This window comes from Mya arenaria, chromosome 6, assembly GCF_026914265.1.
Source record: "Mya arenaria isolate MELC-2E11 chromosome 6, ASM2691426v1".
Lineage (NCBI taxonomy): Eukaryota > Metazoa > Mollusca > Bivalvia > Myida > Myidae > Mya > Mya arenaria.
The window spans coordinates 31,986,581-32,001,606 of NC_069127.1; the positions used below are offsets into that span (position 1 = coordinate 31,986,581).

Consider the following 15,026-nt stretch of genomic DNA (forward strand, 5'->3'; position numbering starts at 1 on the left):
TGTTAAGATATATCAATTTCAATGAACAAGTAGTTATACAAATAGTATGATTATGAAAAATTATGCTAAAGAATGAAATGTTGTTCACTCAAAGATGGTAACATGCATCTTGGATTCCTAATCTTAATGCTCTAGCACTTGTTCAACTGGTAAAAAATCTCGAAAGACATGGATTTTGTTCGAGTTGTGTCAAATTATATCTGTTCCATATCTCTTAATACGCTTGAAAATTTTTAAAGTAACTAACCACAAATGTTCACCGTATCAAGACAATGTGCAGAGTGCATAATACAACCAGATCAGGTCAAGGTCACACTAACAGGTCATAGGTCATATAACTACATTTTGTGTCTGCTCCATATTCCTTGGACCGCTTGAAGGATTTTGAAATAACTCGCCATAAATGCTTACTATATTGAAACGATTTGCAGAGCACTTGTTACAACCAGTTTGGTTCAAAGTCAATGACACTTCAGATCGACTTCTAGGTCAAAGATCATATGGCTGTAATACGACTATATTTAGCGTATGCTCCATTTCTCTGAACTGTTTAAAGGATTTTGAAATTACTCATCATATTGAGACGACAATGTGCAGAGCGCATGTAACAAGCAGCTCAGTTCAAGGTCAAGGTCAAACTTGTGTCTTTCTGTTTCTCTTGAACTGCTTGAAGAATCTTGAAATCACTAGCCACAAATGTTCACCATATTGAGATTATATCACACTAAGGCCTAAAAAAAAAATACATTTGGTTCGGGTTACCCGACCCTACCTAAGGAATAGGCGCCGACCCTAACGTTTTTATAGTCAGTTTGAAAAAAAAAAATGAAAAATTAAAAAAAAAAAAAAAATATTTTTTTTTTCTTTTTTTTTTTGCTTTTCAATATGTAGTTTAAAACCTTAATTGCTTATATAGAAGATAACTTTAACACCATTCTCCAATGATGAAAATGACATTCTTATATAAAGCCTAATAAAAAAAAAAAAAAAAAAAAATAAAAAAAAGCCTACCTACCCTACCTATTTTTGAAAAGGATGTAACCCTAACCAAACAATTTTTTTTTTAGGCCTAAGAGGTTGTGCTAAGTATATAATTAAAAAAACAGCCGTCAAATTTTCTACTGCTAAATATTGTTCAGAGCAAAACTCAAAATCTACTTGAAGGAACCATGATATCTCTCTTCAACTAAGCTCTTGTGCTTGGGCGACGCTTCGAAAACAACATTTCTAGTTATTTTATGTCTAAGCTTTATAGGCATAACTTTCATTGCATTTTTATCAAACTTCACAACTAGAACATCATGAAGGGTGTGTTGTGCATAACATACTTTGTCCTCTCATTTCAATATCACACTCGTCGTCTGCAAAGAATAATTTTGAATCACTTGTAGTAGTCCTCAGTAGTTTTTGTTTAACCTTTAAAAAGGAAGTTTGTTAAAGGCTATTAGTTGGCATCTGCACAACACAAAGTCATGTATTTTAACAAAACATTTAGTCAATATAAGCGAGGTATAATTGACAGACAACGGTTTCATATGAATGATTTATGAAGAAAAGCAATGCCTGCTCCAAATCATACATCGTAATGACTTGTAGTCGAGCTATCCTAACTGTCTGAGCTATACCGGTTTACAAATTTTGCTGTAGAAAAGGTTGTTTCAGCTTATAAAATTACATCTTTGCAATGATTCCAGAATCCCAGCTGAATACCCGAGATACATTTAACTCCCTTGCTGACTGACTTGCTCCTCTGCAACATTGCCGTTCATGCTGTAATATTAACACCTCAACTTCCATTCCTTTAATTGCGTACATACCCCGATAATGACATCAATTCCGCAATTCATTCCTTAAAACAATATTTTGAACAAAAAGGCAGAAACTATGAATAATGGTACAATGCAGACTTCAAAAGTTTATTATGATGCATACATGACAATTAAACTTCTAGTAACAATATAACCATAATAACATGTGTTTTTCTAGCACAAAACAACTGAATATTTTCTCAGTCACCAAAACGATTGGTTTTGACATTCATAACCCAATAATTTCAAACCTCACTCATACTATCACAATGTTAATGGCAGTAACTAAGTACATGATCATACAAAATCACTTTTAACAAAACAGGAGATACATCGAAAATGATATTTTTTTTCATTATCACATAATCTTGAAGCTAAAGACAAAGGGTAACATTGGGATTGTTTTTTATCTCATAACAAAGAATTATAATGTCAGTACAGAATAATACAAAATCACTTTTAACAAAACAATAGATATATATCGAAAATGATTTTTTTTCTCATTATTATATAATCATTTTGCTAAAAGACAAACAAGAAACATGGGGGATTATTATTTTCTCATTAAAGTCTTGAAATAAAAACGAGCTACATTGAAAATGATTTTTTTTTCATTATTATATAATCATGTAGCTAATGACAACAGAAATTATGGCTTGGAAATTAAATTGTTTTTTTTTCTCATTATAAAGTCTTGTAACAAAATACAACTGGAAACATTGAACATGATTTTCTCATTGTAAAGTATTGTCACGAAAAACAATGAGAAATATTGGGAATGACCTATTTTATCATTATTAAGGGCAGATTGTTCAGAATGTTGTTAAAATGAATATCATCAATGTTAACTTTTAAATCTTTGCTGCTCTGAAAGTTTAATGGATGCACTAGTGCTATTCAGTATTTCGGACAAGATTTGAGACAACTGTTATAGCTGTGCTTGTTTTGTTTAAATATATGAGTGCATCATCTAATATTTAGAGTAAAAAGTTAACAACGGTGTCATAAATCATGTTGTTAACTTTAACAATCTTGGAGACAACTGAAAGAGCTGTGCTTGTTTTGTTTAAATATATAAGTGCATCATCTAATATTTAGAGTAAAAAGTTAACAACGGTGTCATAAATCATGTTGCTAACTTTAACAATCTTGGAGACAACTGAAAGAGCTGTGCTTGTTTTGTTTAAATATATGAGCACATTATCAAATATTTTACGTTTAAAAGTTAACAACGATGTTGTAACTCATGTTTTTAACTTTAATAATCTTTAATTTCATCTTTTGAATTTAGCTTCTGAACAATCGGGCGGCCCTTAGTGTTGTAATGAAAAACATTGAGAAATATTGGACATAATTTGTTTATATTATTAACTCCAAATGAGTTAAGATAGCAATGTATTATAATATAGCAATGGGTTATCGATATTATCACGAACATTATTGAAACAGTAACAATATAAATAAAATATCTAGAGTGTAAAAGCAATGGAAAAATGCATCAACTATTTTAGGGTTAATATCACAGACAACAAAAATACTGCAAGGGTTTACTATTCTGTTTCTACATTGAAAATCGGACAAAGACAAAAATCGATAGTCGAAAATAATCGGAGAGGATAAAACATCGATTTTAGTTCTACAACTGTCATAGAAGATGTTCGATAAATTTATCTAAATTTATTATAAAATGACATTCCAGACCCTTCCACGCACCAGGAATATTTAGCCTATAAATGGGTGTGAATAACTTAATAATTAATTATTGCCATTTTTTGAGGTAATCAATTAATTTATGAAAAAAATACTCTCTTATCATTTCATCCCTCCTTTTTGGTCCTCACAATCAGGATTCAAGTGAGTAAGAGTGGGGTTTTTTTATTATGAAATCTCATATATTTGTAATTGGTAATTTATTTGTTTGAAATATTAGCTTTGGGAAAAAAGCAGGTTCTTAAGACAGCTAAAATGCAATGATCAAAGAGAGTATCTAAATGCTAGGGAAAAATTAAAATTTTGAATAAAAGGAAAGCAGCTACTAAACCTAGGTTTCACAAAAAATATATATACATAGAAGAACCTTATTATCAAAGACAACAAGATGTTATCATTAGATCAAGAATATTAGTTAAAGCGATAATCACTAAATAAATTGAAAGTTGTACTTGCAAAATCATTACCCAAGTGATCAATCAATGCTATTAGTATTCTTATTTAGCAGAAATATCAATTTGAAAATTTGATTATAAGATACGCGAGTGGATAAGTAAATGGCCACATAGTTTAAAGCCATAAAGTAAAAAAATACAGTCTACACAGACACATAATTTTCTAGCAATCTATTAAACCCAAAGCAGGCACTGAGATTGCTTGGCCACTGCAAACAATTAATATATATGTTCAGGGAGGCCCTGGCGTTTTTTTAAGAAAAACCCTGATAAATCAATATAGCCGACTACAGATTTATAACATGTCTTAAAAACAGTATTCTCCATGTCAATGTAGTGTGTCTGTGCGGATTTCCCTTCAAAAGCTTAACAAAATCATATAAAACGGCAAGGGACACCTCTCCCCTCCTCCCCCCTTCAGTTCAAACTACCCTTAGAAAATTCTAAGGGGAAGTTTTATCACAGCTATACTATAAAGAAAGGAGTTGTTTAAAACAACAGGGAGTGAATAACAAATGAGCAGAATTAACATTAATCGAGGGCTTGGTGCAAGACAGACATATCTCAATGTAATTATAAGAAGAATTATGTTCGTCCTGCGCTAAGCCCACGAATTGTGCACTTGGGTGATCACATAAATTTACATAAAACAGTGCAATCAGTGAACACTGCTTCATAATAATGACTGACATGTTGACTTGTTATTGTATGTACATACATGTATCTTTTTTGGGTTATAAATAAAACACATATATGTGTTACTTGAACCAATATATTTTTCACAAAATGAACATATAATGCATCTCTCGAACACACGGTTACCATGAAAACAAAGTCTATAGTAAATTTAGCACATCAATACAATAAACTGAAACGGTGAATTCCATATTGTCAGATGACGTCTTTGTGTTTTGACGGCAATTATTGTTCGATAAAAGTTATATAAAGGAAAGGTTTGAGGATATAAAGGAGACTGATTCAATATTTTTAATCAGTAAGAAAAATCAAACATAGTTACCCAAAAATAGTTTATTGATTCTTATTATGCAAAGAATTTTATATTTAAACAATAAAAAATACTGATTCTCATATATTGATTTGTACAGATCAACAAATAACATAAATATATTACTGTATATAGGAACTACGCAATGTATTACACCATAAGCCGTGATCCGGGAATGTAACGAGACTCGCTCCACAGGTTGGACTCGCCACAATTTTTCGTCTGGCGTTTACACTGCGCGCACCTGTTGTACTTATCACACTGTTCGTGCAGCAACATGCCAGGACTGAGGGCACGTACTTTGTCCTCCTCAAGGCGATCCCGCTTGACGAGCGAGGCACGCGTCCAGTCCTGTTCCAATCGCTTACGCAGGTTGAGACGTCTTGAGAACTTATTGGCTCGATCATCTACCATCCTGCAATGGGTACGTTAGATTTTATATTTTCGAAATTTTACATTTTTGAAATTCAAATGAAATAAACTAATTAATTAACGTTAAAACAGAGCATTTCTAATGTTGAATAATCGAAAAATTTGAGGGCATTATTTTTTTATGATGTATAAAATGCTGTAAGAAATGCAGAAGCATGAAGGGGACCTTACTGCCATCACTCATGAAGGGGACCTTACTGCCATCACTTGAACATCATATTCACCACACTGTTAATACCAATTATTCTTTACTTGTCACTCACTTATTCACATGTTTGTATACATAATTATAAGCTTAAAGCTGCACTCTCACAGATATACAGTTTTGACAACTTTTTATTTTTTGTCTTGAAATGAGCTTTTTTTGTGTCAGACTGTTGACAAAAGATCAGATCACAGTTTTCATATTACGAAAATTAATGTTTTATGGCTTAAAGCATTACTAACGCTTTAATGAAAATGAGTTTTTTCACAGCAATCTTTAATGGCTGATTTTCAGACATTTACGCAAAAATTGGCTGATTCCAAGACAAAAAATAAATGTTATAAAAATGGTCAATCTGTGAGAGTGCAGCTTTAATAACAAAATCCAGTCCAACAAAATGCTATTCTTTATTCTAAATTGTTGTCACTTACTCCTCCTTGGTTCGGTCTAGGACCTGTTCTTCCTCTTTCTGCTCCGCGAGGCGTTTCAATATGGCCTCCCGTTTCCGCTGGGCTACGAGGTCCTGCTGCTCCTGGAAGAGCTCGAAAGCGCGACGTCTCCGTTCAGCCATCTTCTCATTTGTCATGTCGTTTTTCCCAAACACCTCCTTGTCAGGCTCCCGAGCGGGCACCTGTAGCGGCTTGAATCGTAACTGGAGACAGAGAAAAACAATACATTTAATGAACATGATCTGTTCTTAAATGGTATGGAAAATAGCGGAAAAAAAATTCTCAACTAACACATTTTGTAGCTAAATAGAAAAAAATTAATTTAAGTGTGACAATTAAGACATTGATTAAGAAAAAAACGTAATTATGATTTTTAAATAAGTTACTTTGAACAAAAATTATTCATTTATGATTTTGACCATGTCTCAGACAAAAAAAAATCCTGCAAAAACCTAATTAACAGAGTTTTTATTCAATTTTAATTCAAAATCTTAAAAACAAATATCTCAGTTCTTAAACAATTTTTTCAAAGCCTTAAGAATACAAATCTTACTTATAACCGTGTTAAATTCCTCCTGACTTCAAAGTGATTGATAATTTACAAATCACAGATAAACAATATTAAATAAACAAGAGACTGCACTGTCATGCACAAGAAACTGCACAGTCAGGTAGTAAAAATAAACACAAGAACGATTGCTGCTTGGTGACCGAGTGATACAGACAAAATCAAGAACAGTCATTTTTTATTTTCAATTGCTTTCAATCAGACATCTAATTTTCATATTGATTACATTGATTTTTATATTGAACCAACCATTTTAAAAAATCTATTTCAAACAATTAAATTATCGGTTAAAATCTTTCATCATTGTTAATTCAAACAGCTTTTCAAAATATATTTTAGAGAAGATAATCCAGTGAAATGAATTGCAAAAAGTAAACAGAACAATGATCAATAGTTATAGACATAAATAAACAATTAATCGATGACTGATTTACAGCTCAAAATTGTTTGATTCAGAAATGCATGTACATGAAAGAAATTAAAATATACAAAGGCATCTTAGATTCTAACCTACATTTCGAGCCAATGAAATTGGCTATTGGCCTCCAATAAGTACTATGCTTAATCATTAAGACTGGCAGTTTTACATTGTAACAAACACAACATCATAAGCCAATAAGTCTTTTTATCATATGAGATAATTAACTTAAGACATTATACACACATGAGCTAAGAGTAACTGCTTTTTATTTAAATTCAGCTCGTTCCTCTAGTAAGGAGTACTCTGACAACTGCTATGTAGGATTATATGATGCTTTAAGATTACGTAACTAGCCTTGACAATATGCAGACATTTTTTTTTCGATAAACAGGGGATGTATTCATTAAACATCATAGCGAATATTTTCAACTTAGTGAACATTACTAATTTTTGACAATGATTATTTAAAAAAACCTCTAATTTTAATCAGATTTATTCATATGCATTATTGTTAAGACCATTTTTTCGCTTATTTTCATATTTTTGGTGTACAAACATTGTTAGTTTTCCTTAAATTCAACTCAGAAAAAAGGCAATTTTCTACTAAGCTGAAAATTGTCACTCATATGATGATTTATGAATACAGCCCCCAGACAAACTAAGAAGTCATAGAAGAGTTAGAAGACATTAACAGTAGAGAAAAAGAAAGAAGCAGAGAGATCCTGCAGGTCATGTTACCCTGCTACAGAACGGTTTCCAGCTTTCATTAAGTCTTGTGGGGCTGGGCTCCGTGAAAGGACGTACAGTGTTGATTTTTGGCAGTCTTATGGTGTAGGTCGGGCTGCTCAGGGCTGTGTTCACCCTTGACCTTGCTGCCCTGCTACCCCTATCCTCCTGTATCGCCAGTAGATTGCTCATGTGGACCTGAACACGGGTTTGTGTGTGTTCGGGTGTGGGTTTTTGTTTGGAAACAAGTAGGGGGATAGAGAAGAAAGAGAGATCGTAAGAGTTAGTACAAAAGGTAGAACGTAAACAGCGTTTGACATAAAAAGTTTACACACTGGATAATTTTGTCTCAGGTTAAAGCTGCACTCGCACAGATTGAACGTTTTGTTTTTTGTGTCTTGGAAAGAGCAAATTTTTGCGTAATAATCTGCAAACCAATGATACAAGATTGTTGACAAAAAATCAGATTTTCATATTTACGTTCGAAAATTAGGCTTAAACCGTTACTAACAGTTTAAGAAAAATGCATAAAACATCTTTATTAAACTTAAATATAAAAATCTGCGAACTAATTTTTTGTCAGCAGTCTTATAATAACTGGTTTCCATGGGTTTTCACAAAAAATGGCTGGTTCCAAGACAAAAACTAAAAAAGTTATAAAAATGGTAAATCTGTGAGATTGCAGCTTTAAAAAACAAGCTATTGTTATTGCATTAAGACAAGGATTAAGACAATGGGCTGATTGTTAACAACTATTACGATTTACAACATAAATGTCTTCGTTGTTAACTCTCAAATCTTTATTGCTCTAGAATAGTAATCAATATAAAATTATTATTTGTAGTATTTCTAACAAGGTTCAATACACCTGGCCCCAAAATCACAAAAATACTTAAGTCAAATCTCAAACTCAATCTCAACTCATTTTACCCTATAACATCTAACATCAACATCTATTAAAAAGAAATATGTTTTTCCACATTTTTAAACCCCATTCTATCATTGCATATGGTAATTGAAACCTTTGGTCTCGGTTCCAATCGAAAAATATTCTACAGGCAAAAATGTACTTGAGTTCAATTTATTGCCTTTTAACAATACTCAAGTATATTTTTTTGCTCTAGACTAAGATTACTTTGAAATATTGTCAAAATCTTTCCGTATCACATTCTATGAGAAAATACATTTTCAAAAAGTATAAAAACATTCAAGATTTTGAAAAATACTATGCTTTTATATGATAAAATGAGTTGAGATTGAGTTTAAGATTTGACTTAAGTATTTTCATGATATTGGGGCCAGTTTTAGGGGTGCATTTTTTATTTAAATATATAAGCATGTTACAAAATAGTTAACAACAATTCTGTTAACAACAGTGGTTAACTTTAAACAAGTTCTGAACAATCGGCCCAATAAAAATAAAACAAACCAGAACACATATAAAAAACATACAGATACAAAAAAATTGAAACAGGTCACACATTTACTAGCATGAACTGGCGGGCGACATACCTGTGTTTCAAGGGCATTCTTATATCTCTCCTGTTCATCAGCTTTCTCCTTCAAGAACTGTTCCCGCTGGATCGCCAGACTGAAACACAACACATGGACACACTTAAATATGCGCTCTTACTCCCAAATAAGATTTACCACAATTATACAATTGTTTTGACAAACCAAAATGGATGAATAAATGTCGAAAACAATGGCTCTTATGAAGGATACCGAGTTTAATTTAAAAGAAAGGTGCAGAGAACAAGGTATTTCTACCTTTATGAGACTATAGTAGATCACAGTAAATCTTTTAGCATTCACCAATCATTTACCGGTAATATTTTTGCGTTTTCAGCTATTAAATACACAATTATAATTTTGTTATCAGTAATTAATTTTTTTCCATAAATGCATTATATAGTAAGTAGTTTAAGGTGTATCATTTTAAATTAATGTTTGTTATACATGTGTATGCATTGATTTTGAATAAGAGTGTCACTTTAAGGTTAGTTGTTTGACCAAAACCAAAGGATATACTATGTCCCAGGGCATGCCATATTTCCCATGCTGGGAGGGTTTATAGGGATATTTTGGTTATAAAAGAGGCAGAATACATGTACATACTCTTCCGCGAGCTGGACCTGCTCGAGCCTCTCGAGGAAGTCCTCATCTGTCTGTTTCTTCACACGTACTGACTCCTTGTGGTCAACCTGCAATATAATACATTCCTGATTTTACCATCGAAAACACCCTAGAATAGATTATAGGCAGAGGAAAAAACGCATAATATTATACTTAAAATACACTGGAATAAAGAAAAATAACAAACGTTTTTTAGTACCAGTGTGGGTTCATAAGCCATTCGAGAATACTTCTAACTGGCTAAATTGTAGAGTAACAACAAAGAACAGCATCGAAAGTAGACACCGGTACATGTCAGTTATCTCAGTTAGTATAGAATCATTTATGTGCAGAGAAATTATAATGCTATTCACTTATACCACACATTATTTATTGAACATTGCCCTTGACAACATGGTCAAATACAGATAAATCAACCGCAACCCTCTTAATTGAAATTATCTCAATAAATCTGATTGTGGGTGCTGTAACTATTACTTATAAGATGTAAAGCAATTATTACCTGTTTCGCTAGATCGCCGGAATACTCGGTCTGCTTGATGATACGTGGTGGGGTAAGTGGTCTCCGTTGAAATATATACGATTTCTGAAATATAAAACTGGGCTTAAGTTTCAATTTTATGCATGAATTTTAAATGTTACTGTTAAACTAATCTTTTGTTGTGGGTAATTACACATGTATTAGCAGAAAACAAAAATAATACAATCAACAATGAAATAATTCTATTCTTATAGAGTAAAATATACTGCTCAAATAAGCGCTCACTTTTTAGATTCAAACAATGAAAAAGAAAATCATAATTATTATAACTTGTATTTCTTATTACCATTCTACTAATGCTGTTATTGAAGTAAAACAAGACCCGCTAGTGTAACCATTATACAAAATACAACCATAGCATGCAATGTGATGTAAAACCCTGCCAATAAAAAAATAATGTAGCCCTGACGGCAAAACACTGGAAAAATTGTCTCCGTAGTGTAAGGACTCAATTACTGATATATATTAGATATAGAAGCAGTTATTGAGTTCTTGCATAAAAGTGACAAAATTTTGAAGTTCTCTCCTTAAAAAAAAGCCTGCGCGGGTATTCATAAAACATCCTAAGTAATTTCTTAACTTAAGTCAATTTCCTATTCTTTTCATAGTCAAATGAAAAGAAAAGTATAAGTGTTTTTATCATGAAAGTATGTACGTTGAATCTTATCAATAATAATAGTTTATTCCTGATATTATGAAGCAAATATATGATATGATAAGTGAGATGCTTAACTTAAGAAAAAGACTTAAGTTAAGAAATGACTTAAGATGTTTTATGAATACCGCCCTAGAATTGCAAGAATTATTTTGCCAGAGTTGCAATAATTACTGAATTGCAAGCTAAATATTTTGACCTATTATCTTACCACATAGCTGTTCTTCTAAGTTAGACAAAATATAACAAGAAACATTATTCTTTTAATATGCAAACTATGCAAAACCAGTGTTATCAGATATTCATTTGAAGTCTTTATTTTATTGAAAGATTTTAATTACAGAAGAGACTTATTTTATCAAGAATACTATATTATAAGCAGTTTTGTATCTAGAGTGATTTTTTAAAAATTATATGGCACTTTTTAAAATCTCCCTAATCTCCTACAACTATGCACCTAAGATTCTTGATGAAGCCCTCATAATTTATCATAAAATGTTCGAAAAGGTATAAAAAACAAATAGACTGATGGCAATCAGAAACCAAAACATTTTTTTTTTGTTATTTCATGAATTAAAATATGCAGTGATTAAACAAAGCTACCAATTCAACAGGTCAATATGTAAGGGTTCTAAGTGACATCACCGATAAATAAAGATGGGATAACCCTTAACAAATCTCGATTATTATTGTGCTAAGTTTAAGAAATCATTGCTCTGCATTTAATAATTTGATTAATATGATATTTTTTAACAATCATTGCTCTGCATTTAACAATTTGATTAGTATGATATTTTTACATATTTTTTTTGTACATAGAATGCTATTTTTCATGTCCTTTTTGTTCATAGACTGATAATTAAACTTCATGTTTTTGAACATATCATCAGACTGCTAATTCTTCATATTTTTGTAAACAGACTGACATATTTTCATGTTCTTGCACATGGACTGATAATTATTATTTTTTTTTTTACATGGACAAATATTTATGCATAGTTGTTTTTACATGGTCTGACAATTGTTCATGTGTTGTACATGTACTGATATGTTTTCTGAGTCGTATATGGACTGATAAATCTTTCATGTTTTTGTACATTTTTTCATGATTACTTTTATGAAAATATTATTTTCAACATACATATATGGAGTTTTTCTTAATCAATTGCATACATACATGGAATGCAGTGTCTCTGTCCCTCTTCTTGTGGTGTACGGCCTCGGACACACCGAGGTTAAAGGCTGCCATACGTTGGAGGTTGTTACGCTTAGCCATCTGCATCTCCTGGCATAGAAATGAGGTAAAAATAGGTTAATTAGGATTAAATGTTTTAGTATTGCGGTTAATTTGTGTATGAACAATTATGGTCAGTGTACAGTTATTGTCATGCCCGAAGGATTTCACAATTATCACGACTCACAGATGAGATTTTTATTTTATAAATAAATTTGAAAAATAACTCCTATCTTTTACAGGCTTTTAAAAACAACAGAAAAGCAGACCAAAACATGTCTTACAGTGTTCATTCTTCAATGCCAGATGTAATCAGAAAATATATCAGCATCACTTTTTACTTTCAACCACCCGTCCCGACCATCCTTACCTGGTCAGAGAGGACATTCTCTGCATCCTTCATATACTGGTACTGCTGTAACAGCCTGTCTTCCTCCTCCTCCCTTCGTCTACGCTCCTCCGTGAACGAGACGGGCACATTACGCCGCGCCCTCTGGTGACACAGGTAACACAGCTCCTGCCCGGCGTTGCTGTGCCCACACATGGAGCCCGCGGGAGACACTACCCGTTCTCCGGGCTTCATCTGGTCGAAACTCACGCTGCGATGAAGTGGGGCGAGCTGGGCAGGGGGCTGGGGCTTGTAAAGCATGCTGAAATACAGAGCAATCTGAATGTGTTAACTTTCTTTAATTATAATAATGATCCTTGGATACTATGCAATGAAACATTACTGCTTAAATAATTTAACGCTTTAAGTCAAAGCTACACAGGAACACCACTTTCATACTTTTGCAATATTCCTGCTTGGTTTACACTCGTTTATTCTAGCTTGATTAAGACGAAAGCTGATAGCTTATAAAATCAATCTTTTGAGTCTGTTTCCTGGGCAGAAACCAGCACTGTATCCTTTCTTGAGAGGCCTTGAGAAAGTATCCCTGGTGGATATTGGATCCACAAACTCTTGGGTGAAAGGCGGACACCTTTACCACTAGACCACTCTTCCTGCTTAACTCAAGGCAAGGGTTTTAGTTATTAAAAACACCTGCTCAATGCACAAAATCAAACAATACCTCACTCAACAACTTAAAAACATACTGCTAAGAAATTATTTTTTATTCTATACCTCATAAAAAGTGATTACATTTTTTTTTGCGTTAGATGCACAAATTCCATGATCACAATTGTGGCACACTTTGTGAGGCTCCAATAAAAAAAAAAATTACTTATTTTAAAATCAAACTTTTCATTACATTTATCCATTGTCCAAAAACAAAAATCTAGACAAAAAAGCTCTAGGGCTTGAAATAAAAAATAAAGATTGAATGAAATATTGCAGCTAATCCATGAGGACGTCCTAGTTTCATATAACAATATTGTGGTTTGTCGTTAAAGGGACTAGACACCAGATGGTCCCAAAATCAGCAAATACAGTATTTCCTCAAAACAAGCCAAGAATTGTCCATACCAGCTAGTATAAGATCGATAATACGTCACCTTTACATGATTAAAATAATATTTTGTCCCTGTCTCAGCTGAGTTTACTTGTTTAAAAATAGTGCATAATGGTTTCCCAGTTTATATAGTGTGTATATTTAGCATATGAAAGTCACGTGACTCGTACAGATACATATACCCAAGCTATTTTTAAATTTACTGATATTTACATGGTAGACAAACACAGTAAATTTCGAATTGGAAAAATACACATCAATTGCAAAAGATACATGTGTCATAAGCAATATGATACACCAGTAAGTAAAATTAAATGAGTTGCACACAACTATATCAATTTTATGTAAGTTTTTGAACTTTTTCTTTTTTTCTTACAGTTATATCACCTGGTGTCTAGTCCCTTTAAAGCAAAAACGACCTTGGCAATAACAGTGCATGAAGAGACTTCCAAACCAAACATTTGCAAAACGCTCAAGAATATTTTATATGAGGCAATAATGATATATTATCACACAAAAGCCTTGATCAATCATGAAATCATGAGCAGGCATACTCGAAAGAAACCCTTCAAAATTTTAATTACTACAGAAATGCATAAAAAATAAGTGCCACACAAGGCTTGCAAATTAGTGAAGTGCCTGCAGATATATCCATGTATCTGGGCGGTTAAGTCATCCATGTGCGGACCTATATTTAAAGCAAAGAGACCAGAGCAAGAAGGGTAAATGAAAAGAATATCTAACCAAACCCGAAATTTACAGCATACGGTTTAAAACTAAATTTCACCTCAGACTCATAGATTTTTGATTATTGGGAAGACTCCTAGTTTATGGGGGAAAAAAATGTAACAGTGAATGCTATTTTGCATCTATTAGCATTCTGAAACTTAACTCAAATATGTTATACAGCCCATTACATATGTATTTAAATAGCTTGCCATTCTGCATGAGTATTAATCTTCAACTGCTGTCTGGAAGATCACCACAAAGGATTTACATTTTTTTCTACATTAGTTTCTGAAATTCATGCTTCGCTTACTTTACCATCGATGCCATTGTAGAAAAAGACCTAAGTGCCCTATGCAACGCGTGGTAAGTCACCTATGTGACCTGCTTTAAGTGCCCTATACAACGTGTGGTAAGTCTCCTATGTGACCTGCTTTAAGTGCCCTATGCAACGTGTGGTAAGTCACCTATGTGACCTGCTTTAAGTGCCCTATGCAACGCGT

General features: G+C 32.7%; 1 protein-coding gene across 4 annotated transcripts in view; it reads right to left on the bottom strand.

Annotated features, from left to right (window-relative positions):
* Positions 1-1,902: 1,902 nt before the first annotated feature.
* LOC128239074 (coiled-coil domain-containing protein 81-like) overlaps positions 1,903-15,026 on the bottom strand; it is a 33,488-nt gene continuing 20,364 nt past the window's right edge. For 3 of the 4 annotated variants that reach the window (XM_052955522.1, XM_052955523.1, XM_052955519.1), the window contains 8 exons: positions 12,717-12,996; positions 12,290-12,397; positions 11,324-11,338; positions 10,419-10,502; positions 9,899-9,984; positions 9,293-9,371; positions 6,048-6,268; positions 1,903-5,394 (listed from right to left, as the gene is read on the bottom strand). In XM_052955522.1, coding sequence (XP_052811482.1) covers positions 5,130-5,394; positions 6,048-6,268; positions 9,293-9,371; positions 9,899-9,984; positions 10,419-10,502; positions 11,324-11,338; positions 12,290-12,397; positions 12,717-12,996 — 1,138 coding nt within the window. In that variant the 3' untranslated portion in view covers positions 1,903-5,129. The remainder of the gene's footprint in view (positions 5,395-6,047; positions 6,269-9,292; positions 9,372-9,898; positions 9,985-10,418; positions 10,503-11,323; positions 11,339-12,289; positions 12,398-12,716; positions 12,997-15,026) is intronic. The other variant, XM_052955521.1, reaches the window with a different exon arrangement.